General features: G+C 37.3%; 1 protein-coding gene across 1 annotated transcript; it reads left to right on the top strand.

Annotated features, from left to right (window-relative positions):
• The first annotated feature begins 6,148 nt into the window (after positions 1-6,148).
• On the top strand, positions 6,149-21,808 carry LOC149833311 (uncharacterized). Its single transcript, XM_090015044.1, has 3 exons — positions 6,149-7,546; positions 17,927-18,449; positions 18,686-21,808. Exons 1-3 carry the CDS (start codon positions 6,574-6,576, stop codon positions 21,417-21,419), a joined length of 4,230 nt encoding a protein of 1,409 aa, XP_089871170.1. The 5' UTR covers positions 6,149-6,573; the 3' UTR covers positions 21,420-21,808.
• The last annotated feature ends 1,648 nt before the right edge of the window (positions 21,809-23,456 follow it).

A 23,456-nucleotide genomic window follows, 5' to 3' on the forward strand; every position in this document is an offset into this window, starting at 1 on the left:
AAACATGATATTAAATTTTCAGATTCATTGATTTGCATGCACAATATACAAAAAATACTTATTTATGCATAGATCTATAACACGTTCCTATCAATCGATTTTTAGATCTAGAAAAACTATAATATGGTATGCAAAACATCACATTATGCATCTTTACATGCTGATAAATATTACATACAATGTATATTACATGCTTGCACACATATTCTATTTTTCTTCCAAATCTGATTTTAAGAAAGAACTCTAATTTCTTAAAACCAAATCTCCAAAACCAAGTTTTGGGTTTTCGAAACATGCTTTCACGCTAAACCATAGCCATAGGTGCTTCTAGGCTAGGTTGCATGTTGATTTATGCCCTGGATTAGTAGAGGGTATGCCAATGCATCGTAATATCAAATCACAAACATAAGTAAGAAGATTTCCTACCTCTTTTTCCATTTTTCTCGAGTTTGGTGTCTTCTCTTAAGCCTCCTTCAATGAAGGTTTTGCTCCAACAATGGTGGAGAAGGGGAAGAAGGTAAGAAAGAAAGAGATGAAAGAGGGAATAGGGAAAGGAATTGAGAAGAGGAAATGAGAGAGAAAATGCCAAAATCGTGTGGCATGTGGTTGGGTTTCATTAGGAATCCCAACCCCAATTAAGCCTTGGCCATATAGCAAGGTCATTACCTCATTTAGAAACCCTATGTTTAATTTGTTTCTAAAACAAAAAGAATCCAATCCAATGTTTCCTTTTTATTTTTATTTTCTTATTTTTTTCAAATTTTGACTTTTCTCAAAACTTACCAATTCCTTTTTGGAATCCATATGGGGTTCCTTGACTTGGGATCTTATCCATATGGGATGGTCCCCTCTTAGTGGATTTGAATTCTAAATTCAATCACATCTCAAATAGCCTTCTAATTATTTATTCTTGAGTTATCAATTTAATTAAAGCTATGAAACTAATGTTACTAAATTAATAATCTAAGCTAATTAAGTAAGGTGGGTCATCCCTTAGGTTTGTCTCACATTCTAGATGAGTGACAAGTGGCACCCATCCCATTGGGTTGCCCCTCCTGTGGGTCCAATGCGCCACCTCACCCATAAGAGGTCCCACTTAGGTGTAGGTGAATTTCATAATTTATCTCAAATTTATATTTTTATTTTAAAAGCAAATTTAACTTCAATATAACTCTAAAAAGTGAAATTCGATTATAAATGCAATCTAAATGCAATCTAAATGCAATTGGATCCCAGATATAAGGTCAAGCATTATCACCTAAATGTCTAAACATTAAAATAACTCATAAATTTATTTTTATTTAAATAAAAATAACAAAAAAATCCTCAGATGTTACACTTTGATATGGAGGAGGATGTGGTTGTTCAAGCCATGAACCTTGCGAGGAAGGATATTTGGTTACATAATATAAATGAAGTCGAATGCCAAATAACTAGCCGGGTGATACAACAGTTTGGGTATGCTTAACAATATCGTCACCCTCCTGTAGTTAGCAGAACCATCTCAGTCTATTTGAATGATCAGTTTAATGACTACCCCATATTGTTCTCCTTCAAACTTGAAAATTGACACGACAACGACAATGTCATTGATTTGTATTCCATGGTAGGTGTATGTCAGGAGAACATAATTGTTGACAACCAAGAGCATGGTGACAAATATCGCGATATTTATGAAAATCTTAAAAAAAAAATGCGAGAAAAACTGTAAAAGTTTTAAAAGGCTAAATCTTGAAAGTTTTTTTTTTTGACAATTTATCATGAAAATATCGCAAGATTTACTAAAACTTGCTATATATCACCGATATTTTTGTTGCACTTTTTTATGTTTTTTTTTTCATGATTCTTTCAAAACTCAAAAAATGCTTGAAAGTTTGAAACCCCAGTTACCATTTACCGACTTACCGTCTCTTCTCTACGAGGAGCGACTACAACCGGACAGCCAAAAACCGGTGCATCTCTCTCTCTCTCCCTCTTCCCTTCTCCTCTCTGAGTTCTCTGTTGGTGTTAGAGATTACAGAAGGAAAGAGATTATTGGTTTAGAGTGTCCTTATTGTGAAAGAAAAGGTTTTCCGATTCTATAGCAATTAAAGCGATATAATCGATTGTTGTGGATTTGTTTATGGTAGTTTTGCAAAAGGGGGTTTTACCATCCAAAGATAGAAACTCATCCATGTATTTGTGAAATTTTGGTGTCAATCAAGTGATGCGGTGAACAAAGAACTCGGGGTTATTTTCCTTAAAAGAGTAACCCACCAATGTTGTTGAGTTTTTTCCCATGCATAGTAGTCTATTGATTTAAAGTTTTTTTTTGTAGGTCTCATCCTTCAGATAGATTTTTCACTAAATCTGACTTGATGTTTTATTAGTTTCTCTTTTACAATCTTTATATTTTCTTTTTCCTTCTATGACCTTCTTCATTGCTAGTACATTGAAGATTTTGATTCTTCCCATGTTATTGAAGCGTTTGATATCCATCTTTTGCAATTTCATTCTAAATTTAACTTACCATTTCTAACCAATTTTTATCGTTAGGTTCAAAGATATTTTTTATGAAAGCATCTTGTTTTTTTTATCATCAAGGCATTAAATAGTTTTATCTAATTCTCCTCCCCTATTGTTTCACTTGCATAAATTCATTTAGCCTTTTCTTGTCTTTTGCAGTGTTGTTCATTTTGAAGACTTCTTATGGTACATTGTTTCTCTTGTTTTGCTTTGTGTTTAATTTCTACATCTTATGTGAATGATTGTTCTTATGGTTCTTGAATAAATGCTTAATGGCATTCTTAGGTATGTTCAGTTGCTTCTTTCTTTATATGATAAGAGTATTTTTTGAATCAAAGAGAGTTTTGGTCCTACAAAAGGGGACTCATCCATGTTTTTTTTTTGTTTGTCGCAGAGTCCTACAAAAGGGGGTTTTACAAAGAGCGGGATTTCGGCCACCAGCTTCAACGATTTCAGGTTTTTGGTGATGCATTTAGCAAATTTTTGGTAATTAGTGCATGCAAAATGTTCTTTTTTGATGCATTCTGTTAAATATTTGATGTGTTTTAATGATGGATTCAAGTAGAGAAATATAGAGAAATTAGTTATGAAACAGAGCATGCCTCATTGTAAACTTTCTGCAACATTGTTATTTTAATTTAATGTTATTGAATTCTATCATCAGGCACTTAATTTTGATTCATTTGAGTGCCCCTCCTAAATTCAGCCTATAGTTAGTTTTATATTTATTCATATCATTTATTTTACTTTTACCATTTTATGAAGGAAAAAAAGACAGGGAGACCTAAATATGCATTATGGAACCATGCTACACTACAATCAGATCGATTACTTTGCAACTATTATAAGGTAGACTTTAATGGGGAATAACACAATTTAAGTATCATCTCGTGGGCATACCAAATAAGAATGTTGTTGCATGTGGGTGTGTAATGTCAAATATGAAATATCTAACATTGGCTTCAATTCATGGATTAGAGTCCAAGCCATCAGGGAAAAAATAAAAGTTCACAAGTTATTTGTCTCCTATTGAAAGTGGCTCAGATTTTACTTTTATAAAAATTTCTTCTACTTCTCCAACTATAGGTATTGATCAACGGAACACTATAAATGCTTTTATAAAAAAGAAAGAAAAAGTACATGTAGATATATGTGTAGCAAAATGTATTATTATAAACGATTTGACTTTTAGGTTAGCTAGAGATGATGCATTTAAGGAGATGGTTAATGCCATTGCAAATTTGTGGACTTGGTTATACCTCTCCAAGTAGTAAAATAATTAGAACAAAATGACTTCAAAACCTAAAAAGATAAGTTGTAATATTTATTGATGAGGTAAAAAAGTCATGGTCGATATTAGGATGCACTTTAATGATTGATATATGGACATATATGAATTTTTTTTCACACATAAATATTTTGACCGCATGCCTTAAAGAAACAATATTTTTGAAATCTAAATGTGCTAAAGGGCTAAAAACTGATGAATATATTGATGAGTATATATCAACTACTATTGAAGAAATTGGATCAGACAAAATAGTTCAATTTGTGATAATTAATACATCAAATTACTTGAAAGCAAGGGCTGCTGTTGAGGTAGGATACCCTCATCTTTTTACATCATCTTGTGATGCACACTGTATTAATTTAATGCTTGAAGATTGTGATAGATTGCCTAATTTCTCTTAATACATTATTAGATGTAAAAAAAATTAAAACTTTATGTATAAATCACAATCAATTTTGCAACTTATAAGAAATTATACAAATGATAGAGAGATATAAATGTATGAGGATACTCGTCTTGCTACTAATTTTTTATATTTGTAATCTATATTGAAAATGAAAGAGAAGTTGAGGTTTTTGGTTGCTTCTTCTAAATGGAGAAATTTAGAAAATGTTAAAAAAATAGGAGAAGGCAAAGATGTGACTGATGTTATACAAGGAGAGGAGTTTTAGGAAAATATAAGAGAAATAATAGCAACAACAAAATCACTTATAAAACTTTTGAGGATGGTTCTACTATAGGTTACTTATATGAAGGCATAAATCATGTTAAAGAAGAAATAAAAAGTGTTTATAAATGTCAAATAGATAAGTATCTACGAATATGAGACATCATTGATGGTAGATGAGAGGTCAACTTGATAAATGACTTATATGTTGTTGTTGGGTATTTAAATCCACAACTTTTTTTATAATGGTCATGTAAAGATAAATAGTGAAATCATGAAAGGATTAAAGAAAATGATGAAAAAGATGGTTAATAAGGAAGATAAAAAAGATGAGTTTATTTTATAATTGACTTATTATCATTCAAAAGATCCAAAGATCTTTAATGAGATTACAACATCTCTTCTCTGAACTGCATGTCCACGTAAGTTTCAATTTTGATTTGCATCTTTAATTTTTTTTTTATAATATATTATCAATTTTTCATTAATTTGCTTTTGTTTTTATCAGAGATACGGTGAAAAATGAATGAAGCATATGTCTCATATTTTGCAAAATATAGCAATTATAATACTTAGTCAATCATGCAGTGCATCTACATGTGAAATAAATTGAAGTGCATTTGAAGCGGCACATACAAAAAAAAAAAAACTGTCTTGACCCAACAACTCTTATTGATTTAGTTTATATGCGCATGTAAGAGACTTTAGTTGAAAAAAAAGTAAAAGATTCTTGACCTATTGTATATGATGACATTGATGCATTTACATATGACTCAATTGAAGAAATGAATAAAGAAGAAGAGGATAAAAGCATTGATGGCCAAGGAATTGATGAAGACACTTTTGATTTCTTAGTTAATATCAAGTGAATAGGTTTTTATATAAAACTTGAATCATTATGATGTTTGTTTTCTCGTGAACTTGTGATCTTTTTTTTTTTTTGTTACTTAATTATTGATATTTAATGTACGATGATTTAGTTGATGCTTGATACTTATTTGAAAGAAAGTACATTTGATGCAGGAGTTGCCAAACAATTATAACAATTTGGGTATGCTTAACAACCTAGTCACCCTCGCATCTCATTTGAAAGATCAGTTTAATGTCTACCTCATGTTGTTCTCCTTAGAACTTGAAAACCAGTGGGACGATGACAATGTCATTGAATTATATTCCCGGTGCCTATCAAATGAGGACATAACTGCTAACAATCGAGAGTTGCCAAGCAATTTCAGCACAAAGAGAAGCACTTATACATATATTAACTTTGTTTATAAAATCAAAACTAAAAAAAAGAAAAACTTATTGGCCATTTCTAAGCCCCTTACAAGCTGAGAAATAGTAGGGATGGCGTGGCCCAAACTGGGCAACACTTGTCAGGCCGGTGGGGAACCGAGAAATGGCTGAAAAACAATGTTTGAAAAACACACACATACATATTTATGGTCATTTCCAGCCGGCCACCGACCTTAAAGTGGCCGGACGACACCGTCTTGGCTAGGCGATACTTGTTCGGCCACAAGGGGGGTGGTGAAACACGTTGGGGAGGGGCCGGGGTTGTTAAGAAAAACCAAGATTTTTGGCTCCTAACTCGGTTTTCACCCAAAACCAGGTTAAAAACTTGGTTTTGGTTGGGTGTCACCCAAACGATAAAGCAGAAGATGTTGGCACTCAATGAAATTCGTGTTAGTTATCCTCCACGCAACAGACGTGCTCCTGGTATAGATTTATTGGCACTGTTTTAATAGCCTAAAAGAAACTCCGTTCCCCTTAGATTTTCCGTAAATTTTGATTATTGTTACCTCTCTCGGATTTCTTCTAGCCTTTTCCCCGCTTCTTCATATATCAATTCTCGTTATAGGTGCAGAATCACCATCTTGGTTGTGTTGAGGTTAGGGTTTTCTTGACGGATCGAATCGCTTGCATTGCTTATTGGTTGGTAAAGATTATCCTGGAAAAAGGTAAAACGAGATTCTGAGGGTTTATACGCGACGTTCCTCTGGTGAAATTGCACCGATTTCAGGAACCCGGCTTCGTGCGGATACGTGAATTCTGGAGTTAGGGTTAGGGTTTGGATTTCGGAGGGATCGCGGGAGACTTTGGGGAGTCGATGGCGGATCGCAGCGCGATGGTGGCGCGGCCGGTATGGATGAAGCAGGCAGCGGAGGCAAAGCTCAAGACCGAGGCGGAGAAGGCGGCGACAGCGAAAGCAGCGTTCGAGGCCACCTTCAAGGACGTGGGGAAGCTGGCCGATAAGGGGTCGGACTCGTCTGACAGCGAGCCGGAGGAGGAGAGCCTCAAGAACAAGCCCATCGGCCCCGTCGATCCGGCAAAGTGCACAGCTGCCGGCTCCGGTATTGCGGGTGGGGCGGCGTGCTCCCTGTCGTCTTTCACTGTGGTGACGAAGGATTCCGATGGCCGGAAGATCCCGATGGGCGGGGCACACCTGAAGGCGAAGATCGCGGCGGGTGTCGGGGTTAGCGGTACTACAGAGCAGGAAGGTGTGGTGAAGGACCAGGGCGATGGCACCTATACCGTCACCTATATAGTGCCCAAGAGGGGGAACTACATGGTGAGTGTGGAATGCAATGGGAAGCATATTCTGGGCAGCCCGTTTCCAGTGTTCTTCTCGGCCGGAACGCTTCCCACGGCCGGAGTCCTCTCCTCGTTTCCAACCACATCACCATACCCCAATCCCGTGAACCAGACGATGCCTAACATGCCCAATTATGCAGGCTCGATATCTGGGGCTTTCCCCGGATTGCTGGGAATGATCCCCGGTGCCATTGCTGGGGCTTATGGTGGGGCTATCTTGCCCGGGATTGGTGCATCTCTGGGAGAGGTCTGCTTGGAGTACATGAGTGGGCGGTGCACAAAAACTGATTGCAAGCTCAACCATCCTCCTCACAATCTCCTAATGGCTGCGATCGCAGCGACTTCTACGCTGGGCACGGTTAGTCACGTGCCAATGGCACCTTCCGCTGCTGCAATGGCAGCTGCACAGGCAATCGTCGCAGCACAGGCGCTTCAAGCGCATGCAGCTCAGGCACAAGCGCAGGCTCAGGCATCTGGAAATTCATCAGGTTCGTGTCAGTCTTCATTTCGTTGCTGCTTGCATTTTGGTTGTCTGCAAGTTATTTAGAAATCTTTAAATGTCTTGATATCCGTTTAGTGAGTAGCGAATCGATACCACCTTGCATTGGGTTTGAACCTAGGCCGTCTACTAGTCTTTGGCGGGTGCATGGGAGCATTGTGGATATTATGTAAAGCTTCCAAGGGCATTTTGAGAAGGAATCTAAAGGGTAGTTAGAAGGGCATATTGGTTTTTTTTGAGGCTTTGCTGGAGCTATAAATGAGTGCTTCCTCTCACCTGTAAGCATGTTTGATCATTTGAATACAATTGGCTCCTTTGTGAGATTAGGCTCCCAACTAGTTGTAGTTGAAAGATTCCCCTTTCATAACTATTCAACCACTCTCTAACCTCTCTCTCTCTCTCTAATCCCTCTCTCCATTGCCTTCCTTCCAGCCGACTACACTAAGCCCAACACCTTAGCCGACTTCCCTATAGTACCTACCTCTTGGCTGAAGGAGCGGGTAGTTGCTTTGCTATTACTGCCCAATATACATAGTATTTCATTTGATTAATTGTACAAGACGCTTTATCTTTCTTGAAACACTATGATCCTTACCTGTAAAATGTACTGTGGTGGCAAAGAGTGGTCTTCAACAGAGGGACTATTATACTAACAGGAATAGTGCATGAATTTTGTATATTTGAGGTGACAAATATTATTCTTACGGAGTTGTATGAGATTTGAAAAGTTTTGTGTGTTGCTAGCTTTATGTCTTAAGTTATTTTTCTTTTAGATGCAAGATAAAGGTTCTTCTTTTGAGATTAAATGCATCTGAGGCGGCTGTGAATCATGTAGAAAATATGTTGGAATATATGGATTTCATTAAATCGTCCTTGTATTTGAGTTGGTGATGTCTGATCTAAGTCATGTGTATAGAACAATGGGGCCAGTAGGATGTGGGATAGAGCTTTTTTTTCTGGGGTTTTGCATTAGGATGATTTTTATTGGGGATTTACATTGAGAGACTCTTATTAGCGATATTGTACTGCAATATAATGGATTGTGCTTGTGACATAGGCTTAGTTGAGCAATCATTGTTGAGAGACTGGACTGGGTATGCCAATGTTATGGGGGTGACTTGTCAATAAAGCGCCAGCTTATAGCATGAGGTTGTGTTGGGTGGAACAGACTAGACCAATGTTTACTAGAGGGACTTTGCTTCATTCCTATTGCTTTTGACTTCTGACTTCTTGAGTCTGGAAGGTTGCTTCAGATTAATGTTGTAGCTTTTTGGCAGTTGGTGACCACTTCCAACTCTTTCTTGTTCACAGCTTGGTTTAGGTCAGGTTCCCTCTTACCATTTATTCGTTTCTTTTGAAGGTCAAATATATTCTGATGGAATTGGTGGATGTTGCATGTTACCAGTGACTAAGAGAATTACATGAAGTATTTTAATTCTATCACTGAGATGTTCCAACACCAAAAGCCCCCGCATCATATGGAGGATTGTATAACTAGAGGGTACTTTGTACAAATTAGGTGTAAAATCCCATAATAAATAACCAGTCACCAAAAGCTCCCACCATCAAGTGGAGAATTGTATAACTATCAAGTACATTGTGCAAATTAGGAGTACAATCCCCTAAAAATAACCAGTCACCTAGTTAACTATTATTTGTCTCTTATGCATGTGTCTGCTAATCTGCACATGCAATATTCATTTTTTCCACTCATCCTTTAGACTGCTGTCAATGTAAAGAAACTTGCAGTATTACAAGGTATTGACTTGGTGACTAACTGGAGATTAAGGCGTAAAATCCAAAATGAACTATTAAGTGTGCCTTCTAGATTTTATTGTTAGGCCCTCAATGTCCATTCTCTTGGTATTTTTGCTGTTTCTCTCTTTTGATTTAATTACATTCTTCAGTTTACTTATAGTATTGATTAACCTTCATCTGGTAATAAAACATCTCATCCCATATTCAAATGGAAACAACCCATTTAAACACAGCGTGGAAAGTGATATCTAAGGTCTATGTGACCAAGGTCATTTAGATGTTTAGACAACAACCAATTCGAACATGTACTTTTGATTTTTTCCTTTTCGAATAGTACCTTTTCCAAGTGTTAGAAAAGAGAAACAAAAGTAATTGTTAACACAAGAGAAAGAGAAGCAGAGAGGGAGAGAGATATCGATGGCTGCAGAAAACCCCCACTCAATTAGGGTTTGTTGTATTCTCAATTAGATATACACATGTACATTTTTATTAGGGTACAAAAACACCCTTTACACAAAGTATGGAATTCACAACATGCCATTAATGAGCATGTGTTTAAATATAACTAAAAACAGATTGGGTCTGGATCCTGAGATCTAGACCCAGTCGTGATAATCTTTTCACCCTCCCTCAAGTTGTACATGCTTTTGAACCATGAACAACTTGCCTTTTAACATCCAAAATCTGTCATTGATAAGTCCTTTTGTAAACAAGTTAGCAACTTGATCAACAATCCGAACGTATTCTGGTTCAATTTCCTTCTCTTTGACCTTCTGTCTTACAAAATGCTGATCAATTTCAATATGCTTGGCACGACTGTAGTAGATGGGATTGAATGACATGTTGATAGCACTTTGATTGTCACACAGGAGAAAGCTTTTAGAAATTGATTCTCCTACTTTTGTCAACAGGTGTCTGATCCATGTCACTTCGGCTGTAGCAGCTACCATTGATCTGTATTCAATTTCTGTGCTTGACCTGGCAATGGCCTTTTGTTTTCTACTGCTCCAGGAGACAAGATTTAGGCCAATGAAAACACAGTATCCTAAGACTGATCTACGCTCATCTGGATCTCCTGCCCAATTTGCATCTGTGTAAGTAAGAAGTTCATGCATGTGATGGTCATGCATACTCTTTCTGTATAGAAGACCATCGTCAATAGTTCCCTTTAAATATCGAAGAATGCGTTTAACAACTTCTCTATGTCCAATATGTGGTTCATGCATGAACTGAGATACCTGATTGACCGAATAGACAATGTCAGGTCGAGTGAAGGTAAGATACTGAAGCATTCCGACTAACATGCGATATCCTGTAGGGTCCTCATACGAATCTCCATCTTGGGAACTTAGTTTCTGATGAAGTACACTGGGTGTGCTTAGAGGCTTGGAATCTGTCATACCTGCCTTGCTAAGAACATCAACAATATACTTATGTTGAGTAAGTGTCATACCTTCAAGAGTCCTATCAACTTCTACTTCAAGAAAGTATTGCAGTTTACCAAGATCTTTCATCTTAAATCTATGGTTCAAAAGTTCTTTGACCTGTTCAATATGTTCATTAGAGTTATCTGTAATGATAATGTCATCAACATATATCAATAACAGGGTAACTATATCTTTGCATTTGAATATGAAAAGGGAATGGTCAAGAAGAGACCGAATAAAATCATATTTTTCTACTTCAAGAGAGAAACTATCAAACCAAGATCGAGATGCCTGTTTCATACCATATATAGCTCTCTTTAATTTGCACACATATTATTTGGACTTCCCTTCAGCATACCCAGTGGGTTGCTCCATATATACTTCCTCCTTCAGAGTTTCATGGAGAAAGGCATTTTTTACATTCAGTTGACTAAGAGTCCATTGGTGCTTAATAGCCAATGACAATATAATGCGAATAGTACCCATTTTCACGCCTGGATTGAAGGCCTCATCATAGTCTTGTCCTGGCTCCTGTGTGAAGCCTTTGGCAACCAGTCAAGCCTTGTATCGCTCGATAGTACCATCTGGCTTATACTTTATCTTATACATCCACTTTGAACCAACCACATTTCGATTGTGTGGTCTGAGAACTATATCCCAAGTGCCACACTCATGAAGAGCCTCTATTTCTTTGTTCATAGCTTCAATCCATCTTTTAGAATTTACTGCTTGATAAAACGTGGTGGGTTGATCTTCTTTGCCCAAGGCGGTTAAGAAAAGTTGAAAATCCATTGTGAAATTCTCATAACTAACCCACCTATCAATAGGATGCCGAGTTCGGGTAGACCTTCTGTGTACAAGTGATTGAATGGAAGCAGAAGGAGAATTCAGCTCCTGATTAGGGTTGGGGAAGATCTCCTTCTTACGTCGAGAGTAAACAATGCCTTTTATACCTTTCGGGAGCCAATGATGATTCAGAGATCACACTTTCTTGAGTTCTTTGTACAACAGTAGACATGTTTGCCTCATCTCTTCGATTACAGTCTGTAGAGCAAACACCATCAATACTAGAAAAGAGATCTGAGTTCGGCCAAGGGTGATATGTTTCAATTTCAGGAGGAGTGTCTACATTATGACCAAAATTGGATTCATCAAACACAACAGTTCTGGATATCTTGATGCGTTTTTTCATGGGATCATAGCATCTATATCCTTTGTAATCATCATCATATCCCACAAATCTACACTGTAAGGCTTTATCCTGAAACTTGTGTCGCATTGAACTGTCAACATGAACATAACATACACACTCAAATACACGCAAATCGTGATAATTTGGATGCACACCATGCAAAGAAAAATGGGGTGATTTGTTTTCCAAGATATTCATGGGTAATCGATTTATGACATAGACTGTTGTATGAAAGGCCTTTGCCCACAAGGTAACTGAAAGATTACTATCATGCATCATGCTCATTGCACTTTCAATAATATGGCGATGCTTCCGTTCAACAATCTCATTCTGTTGAGGTGTATGAGGGCAAGACACCTGCCTACTTATTCCATTTGTCTGGAGGAAATTAATAAAGTCATTTGAAGAGAACTCACCCCCTCCATCACATTGGGAACACATAATATTCTCAGAGAATTGATTTTGAACAAAGGTATGAAAATTCTGAAACAATTTGAAGGTTTCAGATTTACTTTTCATGAAGAAGATCCATGTATATCGAGAATAACTATTAACAAAAATGAGATAATATCTAGTACCAGACATGGAAGGAACTGGAGCGGGACCCCAAACATCAGAACATATAATTTCAAATGGTCTTAAAGCTTTTTTATTAATGGAATGAAATGGGAGAACATGACTCTTACACTGAAGACAACTGGAATATTTTTTATTATCGACACTTAAATTCAAACTTGACTTGGGAATAAGACTGCTTGAAACAAGCTTATCAATAAAACGACTACTACAATGACCCAGATGATCATGCCAAAGATTCGACTCAATACATTCAGAAAGATTAAAAACACTCTCAGGAGAAACTGATGATGATGATGTGAGCTTCAAGATGGAATCATCATGTTGAACACAAGAGGAAGGATTCTCTTGGAACACGTACATATTCCCTTGCCGTTTTCCTTCAGCGAACGTTTTTCTCGTGTGAAGGTCCTTAACATGAACAAAAAAAGGGGTAAACTCGACTGAAGCATTAATGTCATTGACAAGTTTAGAGACTCAAACAATATTTTTCTTGGTATTAGGTGCATGAATAACATTTGAAAGAGCAAGATAAGAGTTGGACATAGGAATTACATAATTTCTAATGTGCGAAATATGGTGATGAGACCCATCTCCAATGACAATACTATTTCTACCAACATAAGGAGCAAGATTTAGGAGCTTACCAGCATCACCAGTAACATGGGTGGCTGCACCATAATCAACATACCAAGTACCGTGATCATTCTGTTTGATGTTCAATTTAGCCAAGGCAAATAACAACAACTGCTTAACTTCTCCAGTATTCTTCAATGTATTTGTTCCCTTTCTTGTCTTCAATTGTTTTCCTCGATTTTGCGGGTTATACCAACAATTTGCTTTGATGTGCTTCCTTTTGTTGCAAAGAAAGCAGGTAGTTATCGTCCTTTGCCTTTGCAGATTAAGAGACATACTGGGAGTAGGTAAAATTCCACGGGCTCCTTGTTCATTCTTCTCTTGACCTCCCCTTTCCCGAGATTCACATCTGCCACGTCCTCGACCATAAGTAACACCTGTGACAAGGACCTCATGTGCTCCAATGGGATTGTGAATACCTTCGGAGAATCCCTTCAAGGTCATCTCATATTGTAAGAGCTTAGCACGAAGGTCTTCAAAAGTAGGTAAGTCTCTCAAACACTGCAAAGAAATAATCATCATGTGATAATCGGGTCCCAACCCGCTCAAAGTTTAATGCACCATATCTTTGTCACTGACCGCGCAACCCACGATGGCCAACTGATCTGTGATAGTCTTCATTTTGTTTAAGTACTCCATGACCGTCATGGAGTCCTTCCTTAGCATTTGAAACTCTTTCTTTAAAAATAAAATTTTGGCTTGAAAAACTTGAGAATATGTCTGAACAAGACGATGCCATAACTGCATAGCTAAGCAGTCATCTGGGATTGCCGCAAGCACCTCCTGTGACAGAATGAAAGTGATGTAGGCAACCAAAGCCTGATCTCGCTTCATCCAGGTTACATACTCTGGATTTCTAACAAATGTAATTGAAGTTTCACCCTCTCCATTCTTGCCTACTTGTGATAAGAACTCTGGAGGGACAGGAACAGAGCCATCCAGATGTCTAGAAAGACCCTGACTCCTTATGAATGGGATGATTTGTCTCTTTCAGGTTAAAAAGTTGTAATTGTCCAGTTTCTCAGACACAAGCCAGAGTGCGAAGAAGTGAATGAATCCTTAGTCAATAGGTGAAAAACAAGAAGGATTAAGAGACCGGAAAGAAAAATCACTTTTAGAGCAAACAAAGTAAACTCAGAACTCGGTTGTTTTTTTTTTTAACCTGCAGACCCGAGAAAGAAAACAGAATATGCAGTGAGAAAGAAAAGAAACTGCTCTAAAAGAAATATGGATCAATCAGTAAGAAGGCACATTAATATGAAAATAACGTGTTTTATCTAATCGTATTTCCTTTCTAAAAGGGAAAATTCCAAAGTTGAGAGGTAGGCAGAATGATCTTAATCAATCAAGGAACTATAGCGAACGTACAGAAGTAGACAAGTCAGATTCAATTCTGACGTTAATTATGAGGAAAGATAAGGGACGGGTTTGACGTGATTTCAAACTTTGAAATCACGCAAACATGAATTCAGATTTGTGGGGTTAGAAAAGAAAATAATATTTTATGAGTGAAATCAGAAAAGAATATGCTGTATGAAGAAAGGAATAGAGAAAGAGAAAACAAACATGATAAGAAGAAATCGTTGGATTGAGAAGGGAAGAGACGATGAAAATCAAGAGAAAAATACCTTAGAGAATAGCAAGGAGTCTGGACACGATCTTAAAGGGATCTGTAGCGCTGATACCATGTTAGAAATGGTATCCCACCTTCAACACAAGAGAAAGAGAAGCAGAGCGGGAGAGAGATATCGATGGCTGCAGAAAAACCCCACTCAATTAGGGTCTGCTGTATTCTCAATTAGATATACACACATACATTTTTATTAGGGTACAAAAACATCCTTTACACAAAGTATTGAATTTACAACATGCCATTAATGAGCATGTGTTTAAATACAACTAAAAACAGATTGGGCCTGAATCCTGAGATCCAGACCCAGTCGTGATAATCTTTTCAGTAATATCATTATATAATCAAGGATCAAATGCATAATAACATCAACACCATAAAATGGTAAATGAAATGCCTAGAATCCTAGAACAACATTTACTAACATAAATCGGTGTTGACATACAAGTTATAGCGTATAAGTAAGGGTGCAAATTAGCATGTGACAAAACCAGATTCACAGTACAAGTTAATAAAAAAAGCCAGTAAAATATCATACCTGAAAAGGTATTCTGCTGTCAAATCCTTCAAAAGCTAGGTCTTTGTCTCAAAATCTTCTTGAAAGTGGGTGTTTAAGTGTGTTATCATAAAGAATCAATGTTTTTCACTCATAGATGTGTGAGAAATGATGAGCATATTCTTATAACCATACCCAGGACATGATGGAGAATTGGGCAACCAAGGAGTCAAGCTGGATAGGTGATGCCTGGGTCTTGCATCTTAGATAGGTTCAATATGTGTACTGAATGTGGAAAACTACTGAATTTAGAAGTTTGATGAAGCATGTGAATTCGAATATAACCAACTTACATATTTTAATAGTGGCTTGGATCGTTGTTGAGAATAGCAAGCTCGATGATTTTGGATTGATGTTTGAATGACACTGTGACTGGCTTAATGATGGTCATTTAGAAGTAGGTACTCTCACAACTTGTGCTCTACTAATCAGGGATTTGCTAAACATCTAGAGAGGTGGATCTTGTTTCAAAAGACTAAACTTGCAAATTAGATGGTATACATCTTTTGACAGTATAAAGTATTTTAAAGTTTTTTTTTCAGAAAATAATAAAACAAAAAAATACCATGGTAAATTGAAAAAAATATAAAATGAGAATATCCCAATAATGTCATGATGTTGTTTGGGAAATTCAGTTGTTTTGCTTTTTTAAGCTTCAATTTCTATTATTATGATTGTTATTATTGTTTATTCATAAAAAAAACTTCGAGATTTCGCTGAGAAAAGTCACTTATTTTTCACAAGAAAGTCCATTGCCTGTGTGCTTGCAGGACTGGTATGGATTGACTGGAATAATGCATGGACCTAATTAGATCTGTTTATATCATGGAGTGCGTTGTGGGTAGTGCATATATTAATATGAACGGATCCAATAATGATTTACATAAATTTGTTAAAATCAGGTTTCTACTCTTTGTTTGGGCCTAGGCTTTATAGGGTTGAATCAAAGTTACCGGAAGCACCATAGGGCATGGGGAAGCGCACTTCCCTGAAGCGCAAAATGTGGTGCTTCTGAAACATGATGGGAAGTGCCAAAACAAATTGGGTGGGAAGCGCTTTTCCCTATTTAAGGGAAGCTTGCTTTTCCTTCTTTTTTCATTTTTTTGTGTTTTTATTTTTATTTTTCTCTTTTTTTGCTTCTCCCTCACTTCCCCCTCGTTTCCGGTTCGCTTCCTAGGTCGCTTCTGAGATGATTCCTACTTCGCTTCTAAGTCGTTTCTTGCTTCCTACAATTTTGAAAGTGCCTCACTTTCCGCTTCCCGAATCGCTTCCCACTCCCGCTTCCCCTAGTGACAACTCTAGGTTGAATCTCTAGGCTCTCCTGTGCCCAACCCATTCATGGCAACAATTTTGTAAATGTGTTTATGTGTCCATGTGCTGCAATATGTATTTGCAAGATATTTGTGTGGGGGCATGCATGCTTGCAAGGACCAATATAGCTTTCTATAACTTCTAACTTTGCCATACAAGCTCTTGGAAGATGTAAGAAACTTTGGGCTTCTGTCATTGTAATGAATACACGTATGCAGTGAGGGCAAGTGGGTGAACAAAGACTGATATAAACTTCTAAGTTTATGCTGTCTACATTGTCTCTTAGAAGCTAGAAGCATGGGTTTCTATGAATGCGTGGGCCTATATTTGCTTTTTTCTTTCCAAGGCATTTCTATGTTCCTTCTTGTTTGTACTATTTGTTTCAATGCACATTATCATGGTTAATCACTTGACCTTAGGATTTAGTTTGTCTAACTTCCTTCAAGGTGAAATGGTTTTTTTATTTCAGAAAACATGTTTTTGTGTTTATTTATGTGCATTACGCTGCATAGAATCATACAGTATTATCTGTCCTTTTTTTTAGTATATCATGTTGATTGTTGATTCCATTTCATCCACAGGTGAATATGATGCAAATTTATGCCTATTGATGGACTTGTGCTAGAACTTAGTGAACATGTATTTGTTTGCGCAGGATGTGAATTTGTGGCAATAGTTTGACACTACTTTATGCCTAGGAAACTGTCAGATTCTTCATAATATCACTCAAAGATGGGTCCCTCTAGCTGATAAATTTTTTTCTTTTTCTTTTTTTCTCTTTTTTTTTTGTTTCTTTCTTCCTTTTTTTTGCCCAGGTGTTCTACAGTTAAGGCAGGCTTGAGATCGGATGCCACTGGGTCCAAGAGGAACTAAAGTTAATAAACCCATAGCTATGGCTCAACTGCACAACTGTCTTACTACTTTAATTTTGATTGGCAGGCATCTTATGCATCACTGTTATAGTGCTGCCACCTATTGGCTGTTTCTATTGTCTTCCTGACTTGGAAGTCTTCAAATTTATCTTATAGGTTTGGAGGTGATTCTCTTCAAAATCTGAATCGGTCACTCCCTGAAGAAAATGTTGTTGATTTTAAAGAAAAGAAAAATGGCTGATTCCCAGATCCATATGAATTGGCAAACACTTCTCTAGGACATTAAAAATTGCTGCTATTTTGGGATCACATTTGACATGTTTTCTAATGCCTTATGGTGGTATCATTTGTTTATCATCTATTTTTAGTCACAATGATCATTAACATGGAATAATTATTTGTTGATAGCAGGTTCATCTAGCAAAGAGGCAAAGGCTGATGCCTTGAAAAGAACACTACAAGTTAGCAATCTGAGTCCACTCCTAACTGTGGAACAGTTAAAACAGCTTTTTAGCTTTTGTGGGACTGTGATTGAATGTAGCATCACAGATTCAAAGCATTTTGCATATATAGAATATTCAAAGCCAGAAGAAGCCGCTGCAGCATTGGCGCTAAACAACATGGATATTGTTGGCCGTCCATTAAATGTTGAAATGGCAAAATCTCTTCCTATGAAAACACCTCATAACTCTTCTGTGCAGCAATCTTCTTTGCCTCTGATGATGCAACAGGCAGTTGCCATGCAACAGATGCAGTTTCAACAGGCATTGATTATGCAGCAAGCTCTGGCTTCACAACAGGCAGCTAACAAGGCAGCATCAATGAAGTCTGCAACCGAAGTCGCGTCAGCCAGGGCTGCAGAAATAAGCAAGATGCTAAAAGCTGATGGCGATGGGAATGTAGATGATGCCAACGAGCCAAACAGGAAGCAGCGGTACTCGTTTCTTGTGATTTTCGATTTTTGGTATTTCAAATTGTGATCCAAAGTGACATATCTGTGAACTTCTCATCACACTTTATGTGATCCTTTTTGTTCTGTTTCATTGCATGCCTTAACATTCTGCCTTCAATTGCATCTTCTGTCTGATGTGCATGTTTTGTCACCTAATGGATGATATCTCTTTGGCATATTTGGTGGTAAAGTTACTGATTTTATAACCAACTGATCAGGTCAGATTCCAGCCCTCAGCCAAGACCAAAGCCTAGGTCAAGATCACCTATCAGGTATAGAATCAACCGTCTCTCCCACTCTTTATCTCCTTCAAAAATGCATTCCAGGGATTGGAGAACTAGATCTCCTGCAAGATCTCGGGATCATTACAGTCGCTACAGTTCTGAACAACAGTCTTATAGACACAATACAGATAGCTATAAAAGATCTGGAAGACAGGAAAGGGAGAGATCACAGGATCATCATTCATCTGTGTCAAGGAGAAACAGGAGTAGGAGTAAAACTCCTCGCACAAGAAAATCATCTCATGCTGGTTCAAGGTCATCAAAGTATCGTCAAGAATCAAGGTCATCTCCACAGAGTAGTAGGACTCCTCACACAAGAACATCTTCTCGTGTTGGTTCCAGATCACCAAAGTATCATAAAGAATCAAGGTCATCTGCAGGGTGGATCTATGTAATGTCTCCTCACCATACTAGTCATTCTAGATCTCTATCAGCAGAAGGAAGACATTATGATGACAAGAGAGATCTTGGTAAATCCAAGAAGTTGAAAACAGATACCAGAATGCATGACAAAGCTGATGATGTTAATGATAAATCTGTACCTGATAAAGATTCAAGAGATTCTAGGGACAATCAGCACACACATGAGACATCTCGCAATAGCAAACATTCTAGACACTCATCAACAAAGCATAGGGATCAATCTGATGATAAAGTGGATACAATGAAATCAGAGAAGTCCAAAATTACTATTTCCAAATTACACAAAGCTGATGAAGCCATCAGGGATGAAATTACTGCCAAGGATAGTTCACGAGATACTTCCGATCACGGACACACATATGAAGCATCACCTTCCCATATCTGGCACCCTAGATCTTTGTCAGCAGGCCTAGATCAATCTGATAATGTTAAATGTGGCAGCAAACCTGATCGATTGGAATCAGATCTCACACAATGTAGTAGAAATATGGAGACTAAAAAGGATCAATCAATTGATGAGGAAGATTTGAGAGCTTTGAGGAAAGTTACCTGCACTAGTGGTATGCCTTCTCACCATAGAAGACATGCTGGATCCATGTCAGTTGAAGAATGTCACTTTGGCGAAGCAGATGACAGCTGTAAACCTGAGAAATCAACATCAGATCTTAAGAAAAATGATAGTGCTGATGAGATTTTTGAAGATCAGTCCATTGGGGAAGATTTAGGACACACAAAGTCACAGAGGAACAAATCACATATGTATACTTATCAGAAATTCGAATATCTTGAACTTACAAAAGATGACGAGACTATTGATGATCAGTACATGGTGGAGGAAGATTCAAGAGTTTCAAGAGATAATGAAAATAAATCTGAGTATGCTTGTGAGAAGTCAAAATCAGATGATGGAGGTAAAATGGATGAGATTATCAGCAATGCTGCTGCTGAGGAATGCTCTGTAGATTTGAAAGATGACGGGCTTAAACATCACGGACATGCATCTGAGAAATCAAAATCACATGATATGGTACCTGGCAAAGTTGACAAGATCATAGATAAACCATCCAATGCTAATGAGGATTCAAGATGTTTGAAAGATTACAGGAAGGAACATGGTGGAACAGATAAAGCTCTCGCAGATAGGGAACATGGTGGAATGAATGAAGCTCTCACTGATAAATCTATTGCTGAGGAAGATTCAAGAAAATCAAGGGAAGGTAAGCATAAATCTCGTCAACATGCTCATGAAAAATCAAATCTAGATTACAGAGACATTGCTGTTCAAAAGGGTTCAAGCGGATTGAAGGATGAGATGGGTAAATTTCATAAACCAAAATCATATCAGGAAGATCTTGAAAGAAATAACAAAACTACTCGTGATCAATATGTTGATGAAGATGAGGATTCTGGGGATCACAGGTCTCGCAGGCATGCTCACAGGGAGCCCAAATTGGATCTGAGAGAACGTTCCAAACATTATGAGAGCCCTCACGACCAGCATTTCACTGGTGATGAACCAAGAGATGCAAGGGATGTCAGGAAAAGATCTCATAGGCATGCTTATGGGAAGTTGCAGTCAGACCGCAGAGCCGGTAGGACAGATGGAACTGTTGGCGAGGACCATTTAAGAGAATCAAGAGATGACAGGAACAAATCACATAGGCACACTTATGAGGAGTCAAGATCAGATGGACGTGACAAATCCTCTGACACTGCCAAAAATCTACCCGTCCAGGAATATTCAAGAAATGCAACTGATGACAGGAGTAGATCTCATAAACGCTCTCATGAAAAGTCTAAATTGGATAACAGGGAGTTTGACAGAAGTGATAGGAACATAAGCCAAAAAACTGCTGCTGGGAAGGATTCCAGAGACTTGAGGGATGATAGTAGATCTCGTCATAGATCATCTCGTCATTCAAGGCATTCTGGTTCTTTGTTAGTAGCTGGTGATGGGTGTGATCCAGATCGACAAGAAGACAGCTGTCAATCGAAGAAGTTAAAACTGGATCATCAATGCCTCATAAAAGACACCAGGATTTCTGTTGAAAAATCTGTGGATATGTGGTCGAGAGACTCAGTGATCATGAAGCCTGAAAAGCACACTCATAAGGTGCAGTCCTTCCATGGAGATGACTCAAGATCTCCATCCCCGAACCCTCAAACAGATCATGGAGAAGGTGTTTGCGAACTTGATAAGTTGACACCAGTTGAAAGGGATGAAAAGCAAGGAAGAAGCTACTAAATCTGCAATTGGGGAAGATGACTAATGAGATATGGTGAAAATTCATGTATGTTTGCTTCTCAGTCGGCATGTTTTTGTTTGTTAGTATGGACTTAGTATGTTATATAGTTATATTTTCTTGGCTGTGTGCCAGGGAATGTGGCTTCTGAAAGAAACAACTGTTATCGTTGTTTAAACTTGAGGCAAGATTTTCATGGAACTCTGGGAGCTACTATTTTATCCAGGAGAGAGAGAGAGAGAGCGCGCGCGAGAGAGAGCATATGTGTGGGTAGTAATGAAAAGATTATTATACATAAAATAAAATGTTTGTGTATTTTTTTACATAAAAGATTGTGGATAATGAAATATGGATAGATTTGCAATAAACTGCCTAAATTATCATTTCGAATGTGAGATGGATGATTGGGCCGCCACTATAATAACCGAAAGTCTTGGATTTTAATTCCACAGGGTTGTGTCTCACGCCTATCAAACAAGAAAAAAATGAAAGCTGCTTACATTTTGTTCATTACATTTAGCTAATTGTTTTTATGATTGTATGATGTTTTAATGACTTGCTAAGTGTTCAAATAATTCGATCTACATGTGTTTATCAAACAAACCAGCTAAACTGCTTTCTTTGTTGGTTTGTTTGACAAAAGACCATATGATAAGATAACACAAGATTACTTTTTTCACTGAGAAAGGAAAAAAAAAAAAGCCATTTCAAACGTCAGGTGGGTATTTGAAATGCATTCAGATAAGGTGGGCAGTTGAACCGTGGATTGTAATAAGCCAAATATATGGGGTGCTTTTCTACAATTGCTCATAAGTGAGTGTTTTTTGTAAATTAATCAGGAATTTTTTCCTTCTTTTAGAAAGACTTATAAGGGGTTTAATATGTGGTGCTATTGAAGGTATGGAACTATTGAGCACATATTGCAGCTTGGATTTTATGGATGTGTTCTACATTGTTTTTCTAAGTAAAAAACGAGTTTTGAATGATGTCATTGGGACATGTAAGTTTTTAAGGGCTCTATGTCATCAGATTGAGTGGACAAAGCTTGAACTTATGATTTTCAGCTCAATAGTTTGTGCCTTCAACTTACGACTTTCAGCTCAATAGTTTTGTGCCTTCAATAGCATCAAATATTAACCCGTTTAGCAATTTCAGAAGCTTGGGATACTATTCCATTTGCTCAAGCAGTAAGGAGTTCCCTATTAGTTACCCACTCGATTCTTCAAAAAACACATCGGATAATAGTTAAAAATGTTGGTCATATGTTATTATTTCAATTCCCCAAGTGGTATGAAGATTTTAAGGAATGGAGTAGGGAAATGCATGTCAAATGCACATATAATGGTGCTCAATTATCGGAAACAGAATTTTCAATTTCAGATAAAAATCTTATAAGGTAGTCTAATTTTATTGAAATTTTCATATAATTAAGAAAGTATCAAGTCATTAATTTAAAAAGCATTTTAAATGTATTTTTTGTTTATTATTGTTATTCTAAATTTATGCTTCTTCTCATTGTTGAACATGTGAATTAATGATTTAGTGGATTAAACATGGTTTGCAATTTTCCTAATTAATTAAAAGATGGGATCATGTCAGAGTGTGCTCCGATCGATACTGTCAAAGCACCTCGATGTTGTTGATCTCACGATGAATGGCATCCAAACCCAATAGGAATGGGATGCCGGTCACTTGGATGGGTCCCACTTTTTTGCGGATGCCATTCATGATTGGGATGGATGAGTGACTGAAGTGGCATAAAATGAAAGTCTCACAATGAGCCTCTTCACTCTCTTTTGATGGGTGTCATTCATTTTTAAAGATGAACAACATCTAAGGCAGCTCTGACGGTAACCGATCCGTGCTTGCTCCAATGCCGTTCATCCATGCAATGAATGACATCCCCAATACCATGAAGAAACTATTTTTTCAGCTGTTCATTTTTTAAAAACTTTGATGCCGTTCATTTAGGACATCAATCCCTTTGAAAAATATGTAGGACTCATCTATATTTTTCACGAACTAATCATGATTTGCCA

The sequence above is a fragment of the Nuphar pumila genome, chromosome 7 (assembly GCF_984573655.1).
Source record: "Nuphar pumila chromosome 7, dmNupPumi1.hap1.1, whole genome shotgun sequence".
NCBI classification, from domain to species: Eukaryota; Viridiplantae; Streptophyta; class Magnoliopsida; order Nymphaeales; family Nymphaeaceae; genus Nuphar; species Nuphar pumila.

Excerpts from the sequence above, each read along its gene's own strand:
- LOC149833311 (XM_090015044.1), top strand. The coding sequence starts at position 6,574 with ATGGCGGATCGCAGCGCGATGGTGGCGCGGCCGGTATGGATGAAGCAG. Across the intron at positions 7,547-17,926 it reads GGCATCTGGAAATTCATCAG|GTTCATCTAGCAAAGAGGCA; the intron begins GTTCGTGTCAGT and ends TGTTGATAGCAG. Across the intron at positions 18,450-18,685 it reads GAGCCAAACAGGAAGCAGCG|GTCAGATTCCAGCCCTCAGC; the intron begins GTACTCGTTTCT and ends CCAACTGATCAG.